General features: G+C 40.9%; 1 protein-coding gene across 1 annotated transcript in view; it reads left to right on the top strand.

Annotated features, from left to right (window-relative positions):
• ADAMTS20 (ADAM metallopeptidase with thrombospondin type 1 motif 20) overlaps nt 1–27,497 on the top strand; it is a 185,312-nt gene that overhangs the window by 38,493 nt on the left and 119,322 nt on the right. Inside the window, exons 4-11 of the mRNA XM_065400040.1 lie at nt 8,231–8,493; nt 14,454–14,537; nt 15,700–15,824; nt 19,047–19,087; nt 19,422–19,527; nt 22,137–22,283; nt 23,346–23,487; nt 25,695–25,799. Coding sequence (XP_065256112.1) covers nt 8,231–8,493; nt 14,454–14,537; nt 15,700–15,824; nt 19,047–19,087; nt 19,422–19,527; nt 22,137–22,283; nt 23,346–23,487; nt 25,695–25,799 — 1,013 coding nt within the window. The remainder of the gene's footprint in view (nt 1–8,230; nt 8,494–14,453; nt 14,538–15,699; nt 15,825–19,046; nt 19,088–19,421; nt 19,528–22,136; nt 22,284–23,345; nt 23,488–25,694; nt 25,800–27,497) is intronic.

Raw genomic sequence — 27,497 nt, 5'->3', positions numbered from 1 at the left:
CCTAGAATCTTGTTAGGTGGATTTTAAACTTGGAAGCAGTAAGTATAAGATAAAAACTCTGTTTATTCATAGATTTTAAGGGCAGAAATGGACCATTATGATCATACAATCTAATCTCGTGCATTACACATGCCATAGAAATTATATTTCTGTATATGTATTTTGTTTAAGGTTACTTCAAAAATATGGTGATATCCATTGATTGGTATTGTCTGTCAGGTAGTTTGTACATTATTTGAAAATCACGGAAATATCAATCCTCAGATTATTCCTTGTATAAAAACAAAAAGCAAGCGTTTCAGTCAAAATCATGTAAATATTATACTGCCAGTTATAATTTTTGAGTGCTGATCTGAAATTGTCTTTTATATTTCTGTTCAATGTCTGCTCTTGCACTAGGTTTGTATAAGGCCCCATTCTTGGTTAGTTTTAGGTACTACTGCAATAAACAAAATTAATAATAATTGCACTTTAAAAAAACCCTATACATTATCCTTTATCCAAATCATGGTCATTGCCATTTCACTGGTCTGTCAGATTTTGCAGTTTTTCTAATCAATTCCACTTTTAACCAAACAGTTGCTCTTTGAATAGGTACTTCTAGACTACCCTTAACGTGAAAACATGTTTCTATTTATATTTGTATTGCTTTATGCCTTTTTATGATGCTGCAGCACTTTGTAAGCCTGGTAGACTTGAAACTGCAGAAACATGCAGGAGTTAGTTATCTATAGTTCTGTTAACAAAACTGCGTAACAATGAAGAACTATTCCAATATTATCAAAAAGAATCCATCTACAATCATGTGAAATAAATCATTGTTTGGTCAGATTTGTACAACAGTTCATTAAAGAAAATTCTCAAAAAGAAAACTCATTTCATTCATTCCCTTTCCATCATATCCACAAAATGAAAGATTCTGGGAAACTAGCTTTGTAAAGGTAATTGTGAGAGTGCACTGGGAATCAACAGCTGAGCCAGCACTCTAGTCACTTAAACACCAATTAAGTCCCCCCAGGATGGACCCGATGGGGGCCTAATTAGTGGGTTAGAATGGGCTGGGGGAGGATTAATGAGCAAATTGGCCCATTAACACAGGAGGAATAAGAAGGCACAGGAAGGAAGTGTAGGGGAGAGAGAGGGAGGCTAGCAGGGTCAGAACCAGGAACAGTCTATGGGTAGAGAGCTCTTCCATCTTGTCAGCAGAGAAAAGAGGTGAAACTGTTAATAATTTATGGTGTATGGATCAGTAAGGTGGTGGAAAGAGCCAATGTAAATAAACTGAAGTGGGATGTTTAATGGCTGAAGCTCTCTGACTGTGCAGACAGAGCAGAATATAGGAGCAGACTAGTTCCCTGTCACACTAATTATTTCACCTACATCAGAGATTCTACAGGGCCTTGTCTGCACACAAACTTGGACAAGTATAACAAAGTGAGTTTTGAAACTATTTAGTTAAATTAGTATAAATTTGTGCATAACCAAATTAAGCTACTTTTAAACCAACCTAAGAATATCTATTCACAAACTTGCACCCAGCTTACTAAATCAGTTCAGAAGTACCCTTTTAGTTAAAGTGCCAGAAGTTTGTGTAGAGAGCAAGGGCCAAGTCTCCTTTTGTTAATTCAATATTGTCACAGTTCAGGGTAACTGTTCCTGTATTCCTCCTCTATGGTCCACCAAGGGCACCCACTGAGGCTTCTGGCTCACCAGCTGCTATCTCTTGGGTGGAGACATGTCTCTCTCCCCCTCCTGACTGGGTTTTTTTTCCAGGCTGTACTAGGGTTACCATATTTCAACAATCAAAAAAGAGGACGGTAGGAGCCCTGCCCCTTCCACTGCCTCCCCCTTCCTGCCCCCCTCAGAACCCCCAACTCTCCCCCCCACTCCTTATCCCCTGACTGCCCCCTCCTGGGACCCCTGCCCCTAACTGCCCCCCAGGATTCCACCCCCTACCTAAGCCTCCCTGCTCCTTGTCCCCTGACTGCCCCCTCCTGAGACCTTCTGCTCATCCTAACTGGCCCCCTAGGACCCTATCCCCTACCTGTCCCCTGACTGCCCCAACCCTTATCCACACCCCCCACCCCCAGACAGACACCAGGGACTCCCATGCCCCATCCAACCACTCCCCACCTCCTGACAGCCCCCCCACAGAACTCCCGACCCATCTAAACCCCTCTGCTCCCTGTCCCCTGACTGCCCCCTCCTGGGACCCCTGCTCCTAACTGCCCTCCAGAACCCCACCCCCTACCTAAGCCTCCCTGTTCCTTGTCCCCTAACTGCCCCCCTAGGACCCTACCCCCTACCTGTACCCTGACTGCCCAAAACCTTACACCCCCAACCCCCAGATGGCCTCCCCCCCGAACTCCCGACCCATCCAACCCTGCTCCCTGTCTCTTGACTGCCCCCTCCAGAACTTCCCTGCCCCTTCTCCGATCCCCTGGCCCCCTTACCGTGCCGCTCAGAACAGAGTGCTGCGGAGCGGCGCGCTGGGCAGCAGGGGAGGGGGAGCAGGAGCAGGAGGAGGAGCTCCAGACTGCCGGAGGCCCGAGGCGAACGGCCGGCGATCTGCGAATGCAGGGAGGGGAGGGAGGGAGAGAGAGGAGGGGAGTGATCTCAAGTTGCAGGGGAGTGGAGGGGGAAGCGGAGGAGGGGCTCTAGAGCCCCGTGGGAGTGGCACGATCCGGCCGGCTGCTCTGTCAGCCGTGCGTGCTCTGCATGGGGGGGGGGGAATCCGGACATTTACAAATTCCCCCCCGGATGCTATTTTTAACTCAAAAAAGCCGGACATGTCCGTCAGAATCCGGTTGAATGGTAACCCTAGGCTGTACTATTCCCTGCCTACAGTGTGAATTCTCCAGCGGGTCAGACTACTTAAGCAGGCCTGTTTTGCTTTTCTCCTCAGAGGCTATAAACAGAGTAATTGCCCACAGTTTTAAGTTACCATGCAGTTTTTTTTTTTTCTAAGCAAGAGCATTTATTCTTAAGGTAGAAGTATTACAGAGAAAATGTATTAAAAACCATAAAAGAACCCCCATCTCCATAAGGGCTTTGGTTGGTGTCAGTCCTTCCAACCTCATCTAAGGATTGGAGCTCTCCCAGTGGACAGAACGTTCTGTTTGCTGGATCAGAAAAAAATCCCCGAGTCAGTTTAAACTCAGGCTATTTATCCAAAAGTTCTTTCTTTGTCTGTTGGCCTCTTGAAAATCCAGTCTGAACTAGTACAGGCAAGCCTCCTCAGGAGGTGGTACCGCTCTGTAGATATTACAGTCTGAGTGAATTTGCCTAATCACCCCCCACTGTTCTTAGCTCCTGGAGGACTGTGGTTACCTTCTCCCACGGAATTACATTCAATTCCTGGCCCCCAATGATACATAAACTTAATACAGTAAGATCTCCAAAAGATATTGCAGGAAATTGCCATATCTGTCACAAATATATCCACTATTTTTCTTGAATTGTAACTCAGTAGCATTGTATGATATAGCACTACTGAACAATTCCTTGAAATGCCCTCCCCAGTGAAAACTATGAGAACTTTGAAATCATAAAGAGCAATATTGTTAGTGAATGGATATGAATTAGTATGAGCATAAATGAGATCAAAATCTGATCCCCTTTGTTTTCATTACATTTTTTTCATGAACATTTATAAATGTGCAGCTGTGAATAAATATCCCACATCATAACTGTATGTCTCCAGTTTAAAATAAAAAAGTTTTTCATAAGAATGGCCATACTGGGTCAGACCAAAGGTCCATCGAGCCCAGTATCCTGTCTACCGACAGTGACCAATGCTAGGTGTCCCAGAGGGAGTGAACCTAACAGGTAATGATCAAGTGATCTCTCTCCTGCCAGCATTCATACTCCAAAACTTAAATTTGCCCTAGATTTTCAAAGATTAAAAACATAGGCATGGTAAGCCTCTCAAGATACATCTACACTGCAACAAAACCCTCATGGCAATAAGTCTCAGAGCCCAGGTCAACTGCCTCGGGCTCATGGGGCCTGTGCTATAGAGCTAAAAATAGTAGTGTAGACATTCCTGCTGGGCTGGCACCCAGGCTCTGAAACCTGGTGAGGGTCTTAGAGCCCAGGCTTCAGCCCAAGCAGAAATGTCTATGTTGCTATTTATAGCATGTCATTTGACCCGGTCCTGAGACTTACTACTGCTTTTTGCAGTGTAGACATACCCTCACAGATCAGATCCATTGACATATTAAACTGATAATTGTAAGTTTTCCGAAAGCTGCCAGATTCTAATTTTAATAGGTCTTTGTTGATATTGTTCATTGTATCCCAAACCCCATCCTCTTGTGAGCTCTTCCTGGTTCTGAAGGCAGGACAACATATGGCAACACGTGGTGGAGATACAGTGACCTCCTGAAGGCCTCTACATTACTGGACATTGTCCAGTGACTGGTATGCCTATTCAATTCCATACTATTTGTGGAATACTCCTCCACCAGCTTGCTTTCCCTGGAGCGTAATTCTCTCAAAAATGATACATTTGTTATCACAATCAAGTGAATTATGATACTAAAACCCAGTTAAGCCCCCTTACATGTAGCCATCTGGCTATACATGGGAAATTGTATGGTAATTTTTCTTTTAATTGTGGGCATAAATTATAGTTCAGTGCTTTTAAAAATATTAGGAGTAATATTATGCATTTGGAGCCATATTCTGTCACCCTTACTCTCACTGAGTACTTAAGCCATACCTATTTGCACTGATATCAAAGGTACTCCTCATGGAATATGGTACTTCTCATTGTGAGTATGGGTAGGAGAATGTGACCCTTTATGATTGGATCTTCACAGAATAATTAGCATTTCAGTTTTTTAAGTATCAGATAACAAATCAGCTCTACTGAAAACCTTTGCTGTATTTGCTGTACTTGTTCAGACAGAGTTGTGCTAAAAAATAAAGGATCAGATTCATTTACTCGTGAAAAGTAGCAGAACCATTTACAAGTTGATTCACAGCTTTTGTATTCCGTAGAAGATGCATTTAGAAAATTGCTGTTGGGTGCCTCTCCTCATTTTCATTGATTTTATATCAGTATACATCCATTGACTTCAATCGAGTTAATCCACTGTTAGCGTCTGACAGGCAAATCAGACTTTGGATATTTATTTTGGTTGGCTTGCTTTAGACACCCAGAGTGGAATTCACAAGGGGAACCTAGGGCCTGGTCTACACTGGGGGGGGGGGGGGGGGAAGAATCGATCTAAGATACGCAACTTCAGCTACGAGAATAGCGTAGCTGAAGTCGACGCATCTTAGATCGACTTAGAATCACTTACTTCGCGTCCTCGCGGCGTGGGATCGATGGCCGCTGCTCCCCCGTTGACTCCGCTTCCGCCTCTCGCCATGGTGGAGTTCTGGAGTCGACGGCAGAGCGATCGGGGATCGATTTATCGCGTCTAGACGTGATAAATCGATCCCCGATAGATCGATCACTACCCGCCGATCCGGCGGGTAGTGTAGATGTACCCTAGGAGTCTCGCTGTCACTTTAGTACCTAAGTCCGACATTTAGGCCCTACTGGCATTTACAAAACCCCTGTTCAGGTGCCTCCTAATTATGCAGGGGCCTGAAGTCCCTAGGTACTTAAGTTTCTGCTGCTGAGCTTGTGCAAAGCCACCTCAATCCTGACAGCGCACAGCAGCTCAGCACCTCACTCACTGATCATTCTGAGTAGGATTCACAACGTAGGTGTTTTCCACCTATGTTGCATTTGGGGCCTGATCTGGTAGATGTTCTCAAAGCACATCTAAACCAACATAAAACTGCTGGGGGACAGAGAGGAGGAAGAGGAGTAGTAGCTCCTCCCTTATAACTCAGCAATTAGGGCACTCACCCAGGCTGTGGAAGACCAAGTTCAATTCCTGCCTCTGCCTAATGTGAGATGGGATTGTGAACTTGCATCCCCCACTTCCCAGGAGAATACCCTAACTACCAGGCTATGGGGATATTCTGTAGCAGGGCTTCCTGTCTCTTCTGTTGGAACTGTTCCACTGTGTATAAATAATTAAATATGGATTGGGCTAGAGCAGGAGCAAGAATGACACCAGCTAGACTTAGGTGCTGAAGTCCCTTTGGAGGCAAGGCTTAGGCCAAGTTCCTCTCTTCTGTATTTTCTACTGGCTAGCTTAGGCGGCTCCTTGGTCAGTGTGCTGGCTTTTGTGAATCCCATTCTCTGGGGCCTAACTCTCCCCATATATTGTATAGGGAGTCGGGTGTCTTAGGGTATGTCTGAACTTCAAGCTGGGGGTGTAATCCCCAATTTGAGGAGATATACCTGCCCTAGCACTGATCAAGCTAGTGTGCTAAAAATAGTGGGTAGCCCTGGCGGCACAAGTGATGGAAGGGCTAGGTGCCCTGCGCATGTACCCATCGGAGACTCTAGGGACATAGTGAGGGTGGCATGCCCCTCCTAGAGCTTGTGCCGCTAAGGCTGTGCTCTATCAGAGCTAGCACGGGTATGTCTCCTCAAATTGGGACTAGGGGTTTTGGGTGCACAAAGAATTCAGGCCCTTAATTAAATACAAAAAGTTATGTTTACATGACAGTAAGGACATAAAAGTGTAAACAAAACAAAATCCCTGTAATGACCTGAGTTAAGTCTTCAGTGTCAGCCTTGTTTATACACTTCCTGGCTTTTGTTGGTTTGTGTCACAATTTTACTATTTAAATGTAATTTTTTGTATTTAATGTCCCTGTTTTATTTTAAATAAAAACAATCCCATCCCTTTCATGGAAGATTATAAAACTGTTCGACCCCAAAAACATACATTATTTACCTGAAGAGACCAGAACTGGTAGCTTTCCAGTCTTTCGGGTAAACACAAACGTAAGCAACATTATTGCTAATGTATTATACATTTTTATTTATCTAAAGTTGTGTTATTTATTTGATTGTACAGAATAGTTTCTTCTGAGTTGTTGAATATTTGGTAAACATTGATTGTAATGTTTTAAATGTGTATGTTATTTGCTCACTAGATGATAAATGCCCTTTTTTGTAATGAAAATACACTGCTCATTTTGACATTTAATAAAGCTTATGAAATATATGTGAAAAGCAGCACTTATGCATGCATAAAACCTTTCTATGCTTAACGTTTCAATTACTGTAGTGATAACTTTTTGTTTTGTGCTATAGTATCAAAATCATTCTGATCATATTATGGGCTAAAGAACATTGGGGGGTGGGGGGGATTGGTGCCACAGGCACGTCGGAAGGAATTCTGGCTGTGGCTAGCTATGTGCTGCAGTGGCACTACAGTTTCATGACCCTTTGAAAGTATAGATCATGAGTTCCTCCTCCCTGTGCTAGCTTAGTTTAGTTGTCTGAGGGGGGCAGAAAGGGAAGGGCAATGGCCCCAACTTCACTCTGTCTTTCCTACTTCCCTAGATGAGACTAGTGGCGTTAGCTTGGAGCAGGCCTTGTGGTCGAGGAGCACAAACGGGGAAGGCTCCACAACCTGGCCCTTGATTGTTTATTTCTTTGTCCTCTCTTTCTTCCTCCTCTGTGTGTCAAATTCTTGCTTCTTTGACTCCTTCACATACATTTAATGCAATTAATCTGTGTCCTTGCAGAACCCCTTTGAACATGTGCAGCCGGAGTCTGGGCAGAGACAGCACTTGGGTAGCAGTTCTGAGATCTTTCTTTTATGTGTTATTTGTCTATGTTCGTTGTAAGCCTTGATGGTGAGTGTAGCTATTACAATGAGTTGTTGTCTTGTCTACAACTGCATTGTATCAGATTTCCCCCCTTAAACTGGTGGACATCACACTGCTCTTGTCTTTCCAGCTTGTCAGTTTGAATTTTAAAATGATTTGCATTCTAAAAGGTATATAATATGTCTCTTTCCCCTGTTTGGGACAAGAATGATGTTTTTGCTCTGTGTTTGTACAGCACCTAGCACAATAGGGTCCTGGTCCACATTGACTAGGGCACTTAGGCACTAGGGTAGTATCAATGTCATTTCTTACAATGACACCAAATATGGGACAGCTGTATAATAGTGTACTGTAAATATCCAGTTTGACATTCCTGTTTCAGGCTTCCCTATCTAATATTTTATGCTTACATTGATTCATTTTGGAAGCAGATTGTAAATATTACAGCTTTCTCACTTTATTTTGTGCAGTCTTTCTCCTTACTCTCTTTAAGTTTAGAAACTGCATGCTACAGTAAGTGTTTTTTTTAATCTTACAGAAAAAGAGATGAAGAAAATCATGTTACCATTTCCAGACTACGGCAGTTTAAATGAAGACCTAAATATTTTACAAAAGGCCACAGTTTTAGAGTATGCTTTTAAAAATCTATCAATAGAGGTTGATAGAAGCAATCCACATTCCCGGAAAAAACGTTTTCTTTCCTATCCAAGATATGTAGAGGTGATGGTTACAGCTGATACCAAAATGGTTCGTCACCATGGACGGAGCTTGCAGCACTATATATTAACACTTATGTCAATAGTAAGTAAACCTAAATGATGTTGCCAATAGTAAGTGAATTTATTACTGTACTGGTATTTTCCCTGTAAAATTATATACCCTTTAAATTTACTGGAGCATCTGTATCCAGGCAGATGGAATTCTGTATTGAAACAAGGAACTTCTGTAAATATAGAAGATCGGGGCCAGAATCTTAGCTGGTAGCTCTGTTGACTTCGGTGCAGTAAGGTGCTACTTACCATAAGTGAATGTGGTAAAATCTAGCCGTTGATTTGATAAAACATTAAAAGAATTAGTAATACATAATAATTCACTGTAATATTAAAGTAAAATGAATAAATTTACACAGCGGTGCAGTTTTTGTAGCTGTTGTAAGAACATGTAGCTTTTGTAAGACCATGTAGCTGTTGTGAAATAAAATGCTCAGGTTATTTTATATTTGTGCTACAAGCATTTTCAAAATAATAATCAGATTCTCAGTTGGCTTCAGCTAATGGAGCTACTTCGATTGTAATCTGTTTGGGTCAGGGACTGTGATTTTCGTTCTGTGTTTGTACAGCGCTTAGCACAATAGGGTCCTGGTTTATGTTGACTAAGGTTCTGAGGCACTATGGTAATAAACAACAGTAATAATAATAATAATAATAAATAATAGTAATACATAATTAACACCAGCTGAGGATCTGGAGGGAAGAGAAGACCCAAATGCTAGAGCGGCTTAGGGATAGTGTCTCTGTATGTGCTCGTCATCACAAAAGGGATGAGGAGGAGGTGGAGGCTTGGTTCTGGTCCTCCTCCTCCTCTCCTGCACACTGACCCTCTGGTTAGCTGCAGACAGAAGCACATGCTGCTACTTTTGAAGGAATGGTGCAGTGGTTGCACACCATAGAACTGAGATCTGAGAGACATTGAATTCCTCCTACAGCCTACTCTAGTATGTCCCTTAATGAAATAATTTGGTCCTTAGCATACTCAACCCATTTGCACTGAAGGAAAACCAGCTGATGCTGAGCATTCAGATTGGATAAAAAGAGATCTGTGAGTGACGTCAAGGTGTCAGATAAGGCTTAAATAAAAATAGGCAAATGTTCAAAATTAAATACTGTACCCAGATCCTCAGCTGGCGTAAATTGGCAAAGCTCCATTCCAGTCCCAAGAAGGAAGCAAGTAAGACCACAGGCTTTCTTCAGTCGGTGTCCCTCTGCACAGTACATTGTCAGCCTCCGAGCTGTCAAGACAGAGAGGTTCCACTGACAATGACCCTCCACCTCTTCTTTTGTTGCTGCATAGTCTGCATCCTCTACTGGGAAGCAGGTTTTACACTGGTGTCAAGAGCCTGACAACCTCTGAAGGTTCACTTCCTTTCACCCCCCTTCATCAACTAACTCTTACTTTTTGGAAGCCTAGACTCAGATGACATTGGGCTACTGGGTCCTGGAAATTTTCAACAAAGGCTGTTTTATCCAGCTCATTTAAGGAAAGAAGGGATTCAGTTCTGTCTATACCTAGATGACTAGTTCATCTGAGGAAGATCACCCCAATAGGTGACCAAATAACATTAAAGCTACTCATCACTCTGAGCCTCAAAGTCAATAGAGAAAAATCCACATTTTCTCTGACTCAAAACATAGAGTTCATAGGAGCTGTGTTAGATTCCAGGTCAGTGAGAGCCGGTCTTCCTTAAGGAGCTCCCTCCCTCCTTAAGATGGAACCTCCTCAACAAACGTCAAACTCAGCCAAGGACATCAGTGAGAATATGCCTCAGGCGCATGGACATATGGCCTCATGCACCTATGTGATACAGTTTGCCAGACTTCACCTGTGCACCAGACAAGGGTGGTTGAAATCAATGTATCTACACAGCAGTCATCACATGGACATGATGGACACAGTCCAACACCACAACTATGCTATATGTCAACGGACAGGGAGGAAGCAGGTCATCTCCACTCTGTCAGAAAGCCATTTGGCTCTAGATTTGTTCATTCATTACTGGATCATGCCACTGGCCTTGCATCTTCCATGTGTACAGGACTCACTAGCAGATCACCACAACAGACAATTCAGACAACCATGAATGGTTGCTCAAGGACCCAGTGCTGAAGAGCATCCTTTGCAAATGGAGATAGCCATCAATGGAATTATTTCTCACAGACCAGAACAATTATGCCAAGTTTGCTGATCTAGATGGGGCTCCAGTTCAGGCTCCCTGCAGTTGTCTTTTTCATCACCTCGATATTGGGACTGAGGTCTGGTGATACCAAGAATCTGAGTCAAGAGGCAGAGATGATGATCATGCTGGTCCTGGTCTGGGCCCCAGGCAGTTCTGGTATTCAGCTCTAGTGAACCTCTCAATGCAGCCTCTGATCACTTTACCTCCTCTACCTGATACAATCTCACAGAACAATGGTGAGATCCTACATGTAGACCCAGCATTGTTACATCTGACAGCTTGGCTGCTGACTGGATGATATCCACCAAAAGAAGCTGTTCAGCTGAAGTTCAGAACATTCTGTTCCAAAGCGGGAAATCCTCAACTAGACTGATAGAAACCTCTCTCACTTAGCTTTATATATTTGGACATCTCGGCACCAGCTGTCTCCCTTGACAACCTCTATTTCATTGATATTGGGCTATTTACTAGTCCTGCAACAATTTGGGCTTTCTAATAGTTCCATAAGGGAACTAGCAGCAATAGTTGCACATTACCCTCTTATCCAGGAGCACACTGTATTTTCTCACCCTACAGTGACTGGATTTCTTAAGGGCCTCAGTTATATTTTTTCTGCAGTTCAGTAGCTCCCTCCCTCTTGGGACCTCTATGATATGAACAGGATTGATGGGTCTCCCCTTTGAACCCTTAATAACATCTTCCCTTTACTACCTATCAATGAAGACTGCCTTTTTAGTAGCGATCACATCAGCTCAAAGGTGGGGAGGGGAGAGATTCATCCCCATATGATGGATCCCCCTTATACAGTATTTCAGAAGGCTAGAGTTACTCTCAGGCCTCACCTCAAGTTCCTGCCAAAAGTAGTTTTAGTTCCATAGGAACCAGTTTATTCATCTCCCCGTTTTCTTCCCCAAGCCTCACCCAATCCCAGCGGAAGCTAAACTTCATACACTTGACATGGTAAAGACATTGTCATACTACCTTACCAAGACAAAATTATTTAGAAACACACCTAGTCTGGCCTAGATCCTCAGAGGTATCTAGATTTTTAACTTCCATTGATTTCAGTGAAAGTTAGGAGCCTAAATACCTTTGAAGATCTGGGTCTTTGTGGCCTTTGCTGATAGGGTCAAGTATCAGGCAGTATCTTCACAGAAATCTATCAAAATAGGTGTCCAACTACATATGGACGTGTTATGAGCTGCCCAAGTTGGATCCACTTGGACACATTAGATCTCATTCCACCAGAGGTCAGGCAACCTCTGTGTATTTGAAGAATGCTTCTATTCCTGAGATTTGTAAGGCAGATACATGAAGCTTGGTCCTCACATTTGTGAGACTAATCTTTTGGTCAAAGCTTCCAAATAGGATGCCCATTTTGGTAGGGCTGTCCTGCAATCATTGTTTAGGCAGGACTCTTAGTACCCATCTCCAAGCAATCAGAGAACTACTTGTTAGTCACCAAGAGTTGAATCCATGTGGAAAATCACTTGAAGAAAAAAGAATGGTTACTTAAGTACCTTAGAATAAATGTCATTCTTTAAGATGTTTTGTCCACATGGATGCGACAACCTGCCCTCCTTTCCTGCTACTATATATTCCTTCCCACATCGGGGTTGGGTATTAGTGAAAGAACTGAGAAATGGTTGGGCCTGCCTCCCCTTTATACTGGGGTGGTGTGGGGAGGGAGGATGTGAGGGTATCTAGGGCACAGGTGCAGCTCCGATGGACACTTCTGGCCAAAAGAATCCAATCTAATGCACATGGGATGTACATGTAGACAACACATCTTGAAGAGGCACAGTGTAGGGACAGGGGCGTTGGCGTTCAGGCCTAGAGGTCAGAGTCAGGGTCAGAAGCCAGCAACCAAAGCCAGAGTCAGAGCAAGAGACAGGGTCAGGATCATGCCAAGGGTTGGGGCCAGAGTGGGGGGGGGGTCAGGACTCATGCTGAGGGTCAGGACTGGAGTCAGATAGCCATGCCCAGGGTCAGGTCAGAGTCAGGAACCAGGGAACAGTGCCGGAGGTGAAGCCAAAATAAGAATCAGTAGCAGTATCAAGGATCAAACTGGAGTCAGGTAACAATGCCAGGGTCAAACCAGAGTCAGGGCTTTGGGTCCTGTATGTCAGCTGATTAGGAGTTCATTCAGTTGCTTAGACAACTTCCTGTGCCTCCTTCTGGCTCAGGTAGTGTGGGCCAATCGGTAGGGCCAGATGTCTGCTCCAATCAGGAGCTTCATAGGCAGAGCATCTGGTGGGCTAGAGTTCTGCTAGCACTTATCCCTAATGGTTCTGGAGAGCTCTCTGTTGGCAGTTGTGGTCTGGGCACTGCTTGGAGACTTATAGGTCTGCATTTGAGACCTGCGATCCCTCACACACAGTTACTTTTCTATATGAAGGGTAAGCTTTCAGTGTGGCTTCACCCTGGTCCATGGGTTTAGCCAGTGAGCACTGTGGTCTAGCTACCTGATTTATGTGCAGTAATGCCTGTTTGCTTATGCAAATGTAGGTTTTGCATGTGCAAAAAATATCTCCTGCAAAATATTTGGTGCAGTTTTGAGGCATGTTGTGAAACTAGTCTCTTAAAGTTTGGTTCTGCTCCCACTAAAGTCAGTGGCAAAGCTTCCATTAACTTCAATGGCGTGTCTCAGGCCCTGCTGTGTTATTCCCTGGTCTTACAAAGGGATCCATGTAGGCTGACTTTTATATTGGGATTTGGGAAAGATTTCTTTCAGGGGACCACATCCTAAAAGAAATCTTTCCCAAACTTCCTCCTCTGGCCTTCAAATAACCCCCCAACCTCATCAAGCTCATCATCCAAAGCAAGCTACCCATAGACCAGAACACACCAACTCAAAGCAGCACCAGACACTGCCAGAGCAACAGATGCAAAACTCGCGGACATATCTCCACTGCTATGATGATCAGTACCCCCACAATACACTTTTCAAGATTTATGGGTCTTTCACAGGCTTGTCACAACATGTGATGTACCTTATTCAGTGCATCAAATGCCCCAACAACAACTATGTGAGTGAAATGGAACAATCACTACACTCTCGAATGAACTCACACAGAAAAATGATAAGACAAACATCACCTGCGGGCGAACACTTTTCACAAAGTGATCACTCCATATCTGATCTTGCAATACTTGTCCTCAGGGGAAACCTGCACAACACCTTCAAAAGGCGAACTTGGGAATTTTATAACTCTGCTAGACACCAAAAGCCATGAATTTAACAGAGACACTGGTTTTCTGGTTCATTACAACAATTTGTAACACACCATACTGCCTGGTGCCCTAAATTGTCCATTTCAGACCCTCTGTTCATAATAATCTAATGCCCAATTTCCCACTTCATTTCAAGTGACCGCCTCCAACATTTTAGCCCTTCTGCTTAACAGTCTGTTCCAACTTAAATTTAGCTCAAACACTATTCTTCCTTCCCCAGACCTAAAGAAGAGGTCTGTGTGGTTTGAAAGCTTGTACTTTCCACCTACAGAAGTTGGTCCAGTACCTATCTTGTCTCTGTCATATCTGTGGAGAGTCCATTTGACCTTAGTCTTATTCAGTGTTAATTATTCAGTTATAGTAAACAAGTATATTCAGTTATAGTACACAAACGACAGATTGTCAAAGGTGTAACTGAGTATAATCTGTCCATCTTCTGGTAACCAATGTGGTATTTGAATGCTTATAACTGAATATAAAATTTTAACTAAATAACTGAGTATGAAAATACTAAGAAATCTCAAGTTTGCCATATGGTTTTAGCAGTCTAATCCTACGAATTTTTTCTCTCTAGGTTGCAGCAATCTACAAAGACTCAAGTATTGGAAATCTCATAAATATAATGATTGTAAAACTAATTGTAATTCACAATGAACAGGTAAGAAAAATATACTTATTAATAGGATATTTTCTACAGATTAGGCACAAAATATTTGTTTGCAGGCTAATTTTTTTAAATAAAATAATTTCAACAAAAACATTTGTTTTTTAAATGTTAAGGTCAGTTACACTTACTTTTACTGTGACCATCACTTTGTTGATATAAAAACAAACAAACCTCCAAACAAAAAACCTCCAAAACCAAACAAAACAAAGAAAGAATGTAGGTGTCAGAGTTAACTATAGCCCCAAGTGGAATTAGTTTACACACAGAGAGAGGTTTACTGCAGAACCTTTTATTTTTATTGTAGAACTCCTCCCATCCCTTCTTTTAGGAATTCCCATTGACTTAAATGGGCTTTAAGTCAGACCCTCAGAAGGGCTTATAGGGCAGCTACCTGCAGGATAAGTCTCCTGAGCGTGGCTTCATTAATACCATATTGACAGGGGAATGCGGGAGTTCCATAAGGGGTCGTGCGACAGGTGGCAGTATGGAGGCCCTCGCTGCTGATGGATCCCGTGAGATCTTTTGTTTTGCAGGGTGCATGGGAGATAGTATTCCCTCCCCTCATTCAATCTGCTGAAAATGCCACAAAGTGAATCTTACAAATGGTTCCTCCTTCCCGAGTTGTCGTCTGTAGTCTGTCAGTAGGACAAGATAATCTGGTCTCAATTACAGCAGCATTGCAGCAGTGTATGAGAAGGAGGAAATGATATTTACCATAAGACTGTGTAGTTTTATCGTCCAAACGTGAGTGAAATTAAAAAAACAAACATGACAAATTAGATGTTATAAATTGTATCAGTCCAAGATAGTGTGCATAACACAGATCTGAATTTTTTAAAATATGTTTTTATGTTGATTTCTTTTGTCATAAATATTTTTCTAACAGTGTCTTTGTAATAAGTATATGACACAGGGTTATACTTACTGATTTACAAGACTGGTTATATTACTGTCTGTCTGATTACTGGCCGCATTACGGCTCTGATCCTGCAAATTAATCTGTGTGGGTGGACTCCTGCATACAGCCCTATTGACTCCCCACCTGCTGTTCACCCACACAGATCAGCTTGCAGAATTGGATCCCACATGACTGAATTATTGCAAGTGAATGAGTTTTACAGTCTTTGTTGTGTCTTGGCAATTTCCTGTACAGGAAGGACCAGCCATCAGTTTTAATGCAGCTACCACTCTTCGTAATTTTTGTTTATGGCAACAAACACAGAACATTCTGGATGATGCTCACCCTTCTCATCATGATACTGCTGTTCTCATCACAAGGTACAGCCTCTGAAATAGTCACATTTATTGAACTAGGTCAGACAAGTAACAGTTTGTTTCTGACATTATTGTTAACTGTTGCACTGAAATATTTCAAAGATAATTAAAGTAAATGAAGAAATCAATAGTGGAATAAAATTAAATGTTTTGTACTCCGAGGATGCATCTACACTTGAGTTGAAGGTGTAGTTTCCAGCTCAGGTAGATGTATGCACACTAGTTTGAGTGAGCTAGTACGCTAAAAATAGAAGTGTATCCTTGGTGGCGCAGGTGGTAGGGTTGGCTTGCTGCCCAAGTACAGTCTTGCCAGAGACTTTCAGTACTTACTCCAATGGCTAGCCCATCCCGTTGCCTGCACCTCTGTGGCTATGCTTCCATTTTTAGCACGGTAGTTCAATCAGAATTAGCGTGCATATATCTACCTGAGCTGGAAACGATACCTTCAGCTCAAGTGTAGTTGTATCCTGAGACCACAGAGAAACAATGCATGAAAAATTACAATGACAATGTTGTGTTGGTAACAGGCCAGCTGATACAGTTCCCATTAAAGTCAGTAGGACAGGATCACCCCTGAAATTGTGATGTGGTGAAATGAAGTTTCTACCCATTGTACTAATACAGTTCAGTCAGTGCTAGGGTGCTGTACCAAAGCAATAACATTAATGGAATCTATTGCACTGACTTAATGATGGTCTACTTTTGGAGCGTAGTGTACAAAATTAATAAATACTTTACAGGGGGGAAAGCGTTAGATTTAATATATATTCCTCCTGTCTCCACTTCTCTCGGTCTTTCTGGTGTTCAAGCATAAAAGATATACCCCCCCTAATTGTTCTCTCTCTTTCAGTTGCTCTGATACATTGTTTTATATCCACTGGGAAAAAAAATAAGGTGCATTTAGATCTTGTCCTGAATTTAATTCTTTTTTATTTCAGCAGAGTTGTTGGTTCCTCTGCTTAGGGCAGTTTCAAATTTCCAGAAAATTACTGCACAATTTTTAGCAGCATTTCTATGCTTGCTCTGCATTGTGAACCCTCCAGGGAAATAGCATAAGCTGAGATCCACAAAAGGGACTTAAGGATTGTGATGCTGAGTGTCATGACACCTAACTTTTAGCCCCCTATAAAACCACAGGAACAACACTGTGATCCATAGAACTGGAGTTAGGCCCCTAGCCTCCTATACAATGAATGGGGATGGATAGGCACCTTAGAATGTGATCCACAAAGCCAGCATGCTAGGTGGAGAACTGCCTAAGCTAGCCAATGGGAGACCCAAGAAGAAGGAGGTGTATTAAGACTCACCCTGCCCATCTTATGGATTTCAGTGTCTCACTTTGGGCTGCAGGAGGTGCCTAGCTCTGCTAGTGAGCCACAAAATGGGGGAAGATAGGCGTTAGGGTTGCGAACTTTCTAATCCCACAAAACCGAACACCCTAGCCCCACCCCTTCCCTGAGGCCCTGCCCCCCGCTCACTACATTCCCCTTCCCTCGGTGGCTCGCTCTCCCCCACCCTCACTCACTTTGACTGGGCTGGGGCAGGGGGTTGGGGTGCGGGAGGGGATGAGGGCTCTAACTGGGGGCACTGGTTCCAGGATGGGGCCATAAATGAGGGGTTCAGGGTGTGGGAGTGTGTGTGGGCTCTGGGGTGAGGCTGGGGATGAGGGGTTCAGGGTGTGGGAGGGGGCTCTGGGCTGCAGCAGGGGGTTGGGGTGCGGGAGGGGGTCAGGGCTCTTGTCTGGGGATTCAGATTCTGGGGTGGGGCTGGGGATGAGGGGTTTGGAGTGCAGGAGGGGGCTCCGGGTTTATGGGGCGTCTCAGAGCTGGGACTCGGGGTTGGGGCACGGACTTACCTCTGGTGGCTCCCGGTCAGCGGTGCAGCAGGTGGGGCTAAGGCAGGCTTCCTGCCTGTACTGGCACCGTGGACTGCGCTGCGCCCCGGAAGCAGCCAGTAGGTCCGGCTCCTAGGCTGAGGCACAGCAGGCGGCTCTGCATGCTGCTCTCACCCGCAGCTCCCATTGGCCGCGGTTCCTGGCAAAAACCGGACAGCTGGTCACCCTAATAGGCGCTCTTCTTCCTAAGTTGTATGTGGAGCCCAGTCCAGTAGGTATATTCAGAGGCTGCCTAATTCCACACAAAACAACTGGGAGGAAACTCTTATAATTTTTATCCCAGTGGTTAGTGCACTCACCCAGAATGTGGGAGACCACTAGCTCAGTTCCTCCCTCTGCCTGATGAGGAGAAAAGATTTGAACAGGAGTCTCTTATTTCTTAGGTGAATGGCCTAATCACTAGGCCATAGAATATTCTGGTGTGGGTTTTCCTCAATCTGTCCTACTGAAGTTGTTCCACTTTAATTAAATAATTGAATAATTAAATGTTATTTGAGGGCAAAGACAGAGTGGGGATGACTTTATAGCCCATTGGTTAAGACACTGTCTTGAGAGGTAGAAGATTCTGTTCAAATCCCTCCCTGTCAGCTGGGTGGGTTCCCAAATCCTAGTGAGTTCTTTAGCCACTGGGCTAAAGATTATAAGGCAGATCCACCTTCTGTCCTCCCCCCATACCCTGAGTTATTTTGTGTGCAGTTAGGTGGCCTCTGAGCATGCCTACTGGACTGGGTCCACATGCAAACTTAGGCAGGTGACCACCTGTCTTTCCCCAGCTCGTGGATTGCTCTGGCACTTAGGCAGGAGGTGGGTGCCCAGAGGCCTAGAGTGAGGCTGCAGTGCGCAAGCTCAGAGACAGGAATGTAGGCACCTAGGGAACTTTTACTACTAAAACTTAGGCACTGAGTGAGTTTAGATTCCTATGGGGTTAGGTGGCAGCCAAACAATGGGAGTTTTGTGGGTTGCAGCAGCACCTAAAAACAGGACTTGGTACCTAAGTATCTGGGGATCTGGGACGTAGCATTTAGGCTCTTTGTTCAGTGCAAGTTTGAGAGACAGTGATAGTGTGGGCTAAGTCTGTTAAGTTTAAGTTAACTTGTTCACAAGAATTTAAAACTGCTCTATACATTTAAATATTAAAAATTATGCATCAAATCCACATCTGGTTTAAATCATTGAAGGTTCTGATCCATTGACTCCATTGAAGTCAATACAGTTACATCAGTTTATACCAGCTCGGGATCTGGTCCTCTGTGTTTTTTATTGTTTGGAATACAATTTTGGATTCTCTTTTGGATATTATAATAGTTTCAAATAAAATCTTTTTCTTCAAGGGAAGATATCTGCAGAGCTAGAGAGAAGTGTGATACTCTAGGTAAGCTACTTTGTTAAATCAGTATAATATTTTAAAGAGAACTTGTAAGAGAATTGTATTACAGATATGAGGAAATCATACTGTAAATGTAAAGTTTACAATGTGCATCTTAGAAAGTGAACCTTTATGGTATTGCATCCTTGGTAATGTAACCTTGGCTTGATATATATTCTGGGAATGATTTTCTGGATCAAGGTAGGTGCTTAATTTGTGTGCCTCTGGCTATATCCGTTAGGCATCACTTTGAACATGTACCCCTTAATATCCAATATAGTCAGTACTTCTACATGAATATTTTACTGTTAGGCTTTTATATAAAAATTCATTTTTCCAGGTTTAGCGGAATTAGGTACAATGTGTGACCCACTGCGCAGCTGTTCTATAAGTGAAGAAAATGGATTAAGTGCTGCATTTACTATAGCACATGAACTTGGGCATGTGTAAGTATATATTTTCCAATGGAATGTTTTGATTTCTTTTTTTTAAAATAAAAAAAGCCCTTTACAGGACACAAAAGCTAAAGCCCTTTACAGGACACAACATTCTCTCTGCCCCCTTGCATCTTGCCACCTCTGCTGGCCAACAGGTAGGGGTAATAGATTCATAGTTTAAGGCCAGAGGGAACCATTAAATCATGTAGTGTGACTTCCTGTATGTTAATGGCCGTTAAATTTCACCCAGTTACCCCTGTATTGAACCTAATACCTTGTGTTTGACTGAAGCACATCTTCCAGAATAAAACTGTGGCTCTGTCACTCCCCATCCACCTGCTCACAGTGGGCGTGGGGAGCATTGGCTGCAAAAGCCCCTGTTCGTCCCTTGTGCCCAGAGCTGTGATCGGAACAGATCAAACACTGCATTCAGGGAGCTTGGGATGGGTACCTCCTGCACCCACCAACCTCCCAGGGTAGCCTTATTACCCTAACCACAATCTAGCCTTAATAAATAACCTCAGTTTAAGTAAATATCAAGTTGTTAATATAATTTAGAAATATTCTTAAGTGTCAGGTAAGTGTGTTCGCCATTTTAGAGCACCATAGGAATACACAACCAAATAGAACAGGAGTACTTGTGGCACCTTAGAGACTAACACATTTATTAGAGCATAAGCTTTCGTGGGCTACAGCCCACTTCTTCGCATGCATATAGAATGGAACATATATTGAGGAGATATTTATACACACATACAGAGAGCATGAACAGGTGGGAGTTGTCTTACCAACTCTGAGAGGCCAATTAAGTAAGAGGGAAAAAAAAAACTTTTGAAGTGATAATCAAGATAGCTCAGTACAGACAGTTTGATAAGAAGTGTGAGAATACTTACAAGGGGAGATAGATTCAATGTTTGTAATGGCTCAGCCATTCCCAGTCCTTATTCAATCCTAAATTGATTGTATCTAGTTTGCATATCAATTCCAGCTCAGCAGTCTCTCGTTGGAGTCTGTTTTTGAAGTTTTTCTGTTGTAAAATAGCCACCCGCAGGTCTGTCATTGAATGACCAGACAGGTTAAAGTGTTCTCCCACTGGTTTTTGAGTATTATGATTCCTGATGTCAGATTTGTGTCCATTAATTCTTTTGTGTAGAGACTGTCCGGTTTGGCCAATGTACATGGCAGAGGGGCACTGCTGGCACATGAAGGCATATATCACATTGGTAGATGTGCAGGTGAACGAAGAAGTGGGCTGTAGCCCATGAAAGCTTATGCTCTAATAAATTTGTTAGTCTCTAAGGTGCCACAAGTACTCCTGTTCTTTTTGCGGATACAGACTAACACAGCTGCTACTCTACAACCAAATAGAAATATCTTATTAAAAATATGAGAGGAAGACAAGGACAACACATGGTAAGTGCCATGCCTATCAGTGAAGTAAAAGGCATGTCATGCTCTGGGTCTGTGAGGCACGCCATAGTTTAGGTGATGATGGCATTTCACAGCCTAGACGCCATCTTGTGAATTGTATATGCCTTTCATGGTCACTTAGATGCATGCCACATGTAACAATGCTTCAACTCAAAGAGCAAAATATTGCAATTTGCTGGTTGCATAAATATAATAATGCTGGGCTTTATATAATTTGTGTATTTAGTAGTCACAATTAAGGTTTGTGTACAGGAGCATGTATTATGTGTATCCTATTTATTAATGTATACAGTATGTTGGATAAATTGTTTGTCTAAAACTACATGTTCCAAAGAGGTTGACATTTTCAGAGCCAAGTAGGGTGTTTAGCCACATAGCTTATAGTGAAATTAATCCCCATTTAGCAGGGGTGCTGGAACAATTTGCATAGTGGGGGTGCTGAGAGCCATTGAACCGAACTGTAAACCCTGTATATGATGGAAACCACTTCAAGCCAGGGGGTGCAGCAGCACCCCAGTTCAAGCACTTATGCCAATTAGCCTTGAAAATCTCAGAGTGGTTCTTTCTCTGATAATGTAATACTAATCTCTATAACTAATACATAGTAAAAAAAAAAAAAAGCTAGGAAGACTACATTGGACTGAATATTCAGAATAATTCTCATTGCAGATAAAAATGAATTAATAGACTCATACTTGATCGTAAGTATAAGTGAAAGACTGAAAGTATAGGTGGAAGATGAATGCATAGTGAAACCCCACTCGTAAGAAGATTTGCACACACTTTTATGTTAAAACAAATAGAGCAATACAAGGTGTAAGTTTTTGTGTGTTTTTAGTAAGACAGTTGGAACCTTATTTGAATATTTAAAGGTAGAATTTGGTCATAATGTGAAAATATACACCTACTTTTTTAGATATTCATTTTTTCCGAACAATTGTAAGAATTAAGCCCCCGGTCTGTAATATATTTTATTATCCTTTTGGATGAAAGATGCTACAGAATCTATCTAAGACATTTCTAGGGCATCTATCACCATATTAGCAGAGAGGCACAATTACAGATGAGGGCCATTATACATGAAAGGCATTTTAAAACTTAAGAATTGAACATTTGGTGATGTAATAAAGTAAACTTAAATGAATTTTTACTGAATTTGTTTTGGAGTGTGTTTGTTTGTCTTTTAGATTCAATATACCCCATGATGATAGTTTTAAGTGTAAAGAAGCTGGAATAAAATATCAGTACCATGTAATGGCCCCAACTTTAAATTATCACACAAGTCCATGGACGTGGTCAAAATGCAGTCAAAAATATATCACTGAGTTTCTTGAGTAAGTATCAATATAATGTAGTCTGTTTTTTCAATTGTTGTCTCTTGAAACTATTTAAAAAACATTGCTTAAATATAACTGTATGCTATATTAAAAGCACTCTATGTTCCTTTGTATTTGTTATATGCTATATTGCCATGGAGTTGCTTTTCAGTTACTGAACAGTTTAATATTTTAATATTCATTCTTAGAAAAGTAGTCCTCAGTCCTTCAAAGACTGATGCAGGTGCTTACCTTTACTTACTCTGAGTAGTCTCATGACTTCAACCGAACTACTCACAGTATGTTAAGTTAAGGACATGCTTCAGTCTTTTCAGGATCAGAGCCTTGGCAACACAATCAAGTACATCAATATATTTAACATGGTGTATCTAGATCAAAATGCACACCCTCTTCTTTTTATGAAAAGCTTCTTTTTAAAATTAGAAATGCTGGTTATAATTAGATTTTTCCTGAGTCATGACCTTTTGATCTTTTCCTTTGCTATGACAATTTTTTCAATTCTCATTTTCTCAAAAATGCACAAAAGAGAGCATTGTTGATGAATTAATTGTAAGATAATCTTAAGCAGAATCAAATAGGGGAATTTTTCATCCATACCTGTAATTTTCATTTTAATACGCAGACTTGTAGATCAGCATCTAAAATATCAATTACTGTAAACAGTTTTCATGAAACAGTTGAAAATAAATAGAAACCTCTATAATTTTATTTTATATTACAAAAACTGCATATTGCTGTGCTGCATAATTATAGTGGTGATTGTCCTAAAATCATAACAGTTGTCTATCTCTTATGGTTTATTTTTGAAGTTTTATGTTTGTTGTTGCGCTGATGTGATATTTTAGAAAGGCAGTTGTGAAGCTAAATATATGGGCAAACCCACAGCTTACTTTGTTGGGAGTTATGCATATGTAAACACTGTAAGATCTGCCTCCACAATCAATCAATTAGTGTTTTACATTTTGTAATATAATCACAAAGTGGTCTTATCTCCAAAGTTATATATTTGTAAAAGTTCAATAAAAACAATTTATTTACATTTTGTTAATTTTATAACAGTACTGGTTATGGGGAATGCCTTCTCGACAAACCAAATGGAAGAATATATGATCTTTCATCACAGCTGCCTGGATCAATGTATGATGTCAACAAGCAGTGTGAACTTATGTTTGGTCCTGGGTCACAAGTATGCCCGTATTTGGTAAGTCACACAACACAGAAACCCATCTTTAACATTTATTTAACAATTTTTGAAAAATATTATTTGCAGTTTCTTCAAAATTGAAATGAAATCCCACAGACCCTTTATCCTTAAACAATTGGTTTTTTTCCTTGAGCACGTGGAAGAGTTTAAAAAATCAGCATGGTAGAGGACAAGAAACTTCAGTGGAAAGCTTGGTAGTTCTAATTGCTAGGAGAGTTTTATGTGACGTTAAGGAGTAAGTGGAATATGGTGATTTAGATCTGTGCATTTATGCATGAGGTGGTTGTTGTAGGAAACTGAATTTATACAGATGTATTCTGACTTCAGTATTTTTCTCTTATTGTCTTACAAATGTATTCAATAATTATTCATTTTTACATGTTTATCCATACAATAACCTACTCACTACACAATTTTTAATTAATTTAAAAAGTGTTCTTAATTGTGAGTTTGGTTTTAAAAAGTAGGCATAATTTTTACATTAAAAAAATAATTCATATACATGCTGAAATGAACGAGAAGGGGATCCTATGCTTTATTTTATAAGTTATAACTCATGCCTGTTAGAGTTGCAGTGCTTAGAAGAGCTTTCATGATAAGCTTAACCCACAGGTCAAGGTCAACAGTTTCTTAATAGCAGAACAGTGAACTGGAAACAAAGCTGTATACTGCTTGATACAATAAAAAAATGGAATTTCAGTTGTTGGATGTCTGTACAAACTTTAAAATGTCATTATGGATTCATTCAGTGCTAAGAATTAAAGGGTAAGCACTGCCAATATGGCATAAAGGCTCTGCTTCCACCTGTAGAAGAAGACTTTATTAGCATTACCGGGTGGAACTAATTAGATATGACAGTTAACATAGGATCAGATTTAGACAAACTTCAGTGGGAATATTTTTCGAGTAAATTGCTATTCATTGTGAGGCAGGGAATCAGAATCTGGCCCATAGTGAGTGTGGAATAATTTAAGATGGTCAGGATTTGTATGCCCAAAGGTAGTGATGTTCAACAGTGATTGTGTCATGATTTTGATATATCCATCTAGATTATCTATCCAGCTGGAGAATATAACTTTTATACTATGTAGTAGTAATTAGGAAGACAGACTCTTTCCATTACTATATATTTTTAGATGAACTATTGGTTAATTCATGGAACAGTCAGTTTTACTGACAGAATTAGGGTATTTGGTTTCCTTTCTATTGCCCTGATCCAAATCCTACTGAAATCAATGGAAGTCTTTCCATGGACATCCTGGGATTTTGGACCGGGTTCTATGTTCCACGTACCCAAACAGATCTGTGAGGTGGAAAGTCTATAAACTTGAAACCCTCTTTTGCAGTATAGTATTGTATATGATATTAATTTTTTAAAATCTTATAACTTCTATTTAACTATATTTAATCTATAAAATTAAACACCCTATGATCACCTAATTTTTAGGCTTTCTCATTCACAAATGTATAGTGTGACTCATATACTCTCTTACTGTGAAAACCACTCAATATTTTTTTAACACTAAATGCCAAATGTGCAATAACTCCATTGTAATCAATGATAATTTACACCAGAGGTTGAATTAGATTGAGGAGCCACAAATGTTGTTAAAGCCATCTTTTCCTGTTCATCCACTTGGGGACAACTAACCCTAGTTTGGCGACAGTTGAGGATTGAGTCTGCAGTTTTGACAGAACTATTACAGTACTGTATATTGCATCTGTGAAATCATATTGAATAACGTTTTCAAAAGTGCCTTCGTGATTTTCAGTGGGACTTAGGCTCATTAAGGTACTTTTGAAATTTGACCCATTGTCAATAAATTGGTACCACTATGTGGAAATAGTAGTTAATGGCTTTAGATGGTGATTATATTCAGACCTTATGATATGTAGTAAATAACCTGAACCTCTAATTTTTTATAAAATACCAAGTTATGATGTGAAGTTAACTGATTTTTGCTAATCCAGTGAGTTCAATCAAAATATTCCATATTATTTGTTTTTCCTTATGCAGAATCTCTTCTCTTGTTTTATAAGGAGTATCATTTGTGAACAATATTTTAATTATAGCTTTTAGAATTCTCCTATTTGCAAACATTACAAAATGCATGTGGTAAGAGAAATGTAATTAATATGTAGGCCATTGAACAAAATGATGTTACAGGTGTAGCAAAGGAAATGAAATTTTGTTTTCTTTTCAGAAACAATGCAAACGCTTATGGTGCACAAGTGCTGAAGGAATTCACAAGGGCTGTCGTACTCAGCATATGCCATTGGCTGATGGGACAGAATGTGGTCTTGGAATGGTAAGATTTAACCTTTGCTATTTCTCAATACTTACACATAGTAAAATCATGGAAGTAGTTGACAAGAAAGTCGAATATCCACTGTTTTTCTCTGCCTTGCAACTTCCGGAAACTGATTGTATGGGCGGCACCCACTTGACCTTAGATGCAAAGTTTGGCTAACTCATATAATGTTGTAGCATAAATATTATCAGATTGCAATCTCAGGCCAGTACATACAAAGGTTTAGGGATAGCACATTGGTAACAACAGAGTGTTGGCCTTATGGGGAAGCTGCTATTTCTCTTTTAACTTCTGGGGTCCCAAAAGTTAGGGTCCTTTATGACCAGTTGTTTCCTAAGCAGTTAGTTCTCTACTGCCAACCGTGCTCCAGAAATGAATTTCCTAGGGTATAGGTTTCTCTGGGCTGATGTGTTGTTGTTGTGATCTGCCAACCTAGACCCTGACCCTGCATAAGGAACTGCTAGTGTTGACCTATGTATCTGTGCAGAGTCGCCTTCGAGTAATCTGCTTGATATTAATCTGTGCTAGCAGTTCCCAGTGGAGCCCTAGTTTTATTATTTTTGATGTGCTTTCATAGAAGGGACCATCAAATAATCTAGTCTGAGCTCCTGTATATCACAAGCCATTACATTTCATTTGCTCACCCAGAGTACAGTAACTTTGTATCTTTACAGATTTTCTCTGTTGTTGTTGTGTTTTTGATACTACATATTTAATAGTGAATTTGATAATATAATTTGTTGGATAACAAATTAGTAAGGAAGGCTACATCTCCTGAAATATCATGATTTTCTTATCTTGCAAAATTAGAAAAAAAAAGTTATTGTGGGGCTGCCAGTGGGACTGTGGCCTGATTGAACCTTCATGTATTCAGTATTTAACCTATTTTTCTGAATTACTCATTAAATATGATGAGAGCTCATCACATTTGTATTAAACCTTGTGTGTAATCATTATTTTAAAGTTACTACAGTGAATATGTACTGATATCAGAGTACTTTTGCTATGTAACCTAACAAAACCCCTTTGTTATGTTATTACTGCAGTGAAACTAAATAATGTTCTCTAGTAATTGAGAAGATAATCACAGTATTTAGAGCATTGACTTTGAAAGAATCAAAAACATGTGCAATGATTAATGTGATAAAGTGTGATTTGTCTCTATTTAAGGGCCTGCTTCTATGCCCATCAAAGTTGGTGAGAAATTTTCCATGGTTTTCAAAGGGATAGGAGATGACCACTAGTTATTAGCCTCTAACCAGTAAGACATGCTTAGTGTAATTGAAGTGCCATTCTATTTGAGCCATAATGTTGAATAAATCTATATTTTGTATTTTTGATTATGAATTAGGTTGTAACATTTCTGCCTCTGTAGATAAAGATATAAATGGCTTTTTAAGGAGTTAATAATTTAGCCCTAAAAGCACTTTTTAGATTTAGCATGTTGTTTTTTTGTTTTAACAAATTATGTATCTAATCAATATATCTTGCTCTACTGTTGTGTATGAGTCTTATGCTATAATATAAAGGCTAATCCTGACAACCAATTGTCTGTTTCACTTTCCTAAAAATACCAACTAGGTTTAAAGTTAATAATTCAGAATAAACTAAAGCGAGTGAATAGACAGCTTTTACTGTACTCCTGGGTTGCTGAAGTAGGGTTACCATACGTCCGGTTTTTCCCGGGCATGTCCT

The sequence above is a fragment of the Emys orbicularis genome, chromosome 1 (assembly GCF_028017835.1).
Source record: "Emys orbicularis isolate rEmyOrb1 chromosome 1, rEmyOrb1.hap1, whole genome shotgun sequence".
Classification (NCBI taxonomy): Eukaryota; Metazoa; Chordata; order Testudines; family Emydidae; genus Emys; species Emys orbicularis.
This window is presented reverse-complemented; position numbering and strand designations above follow the sequence as displayed.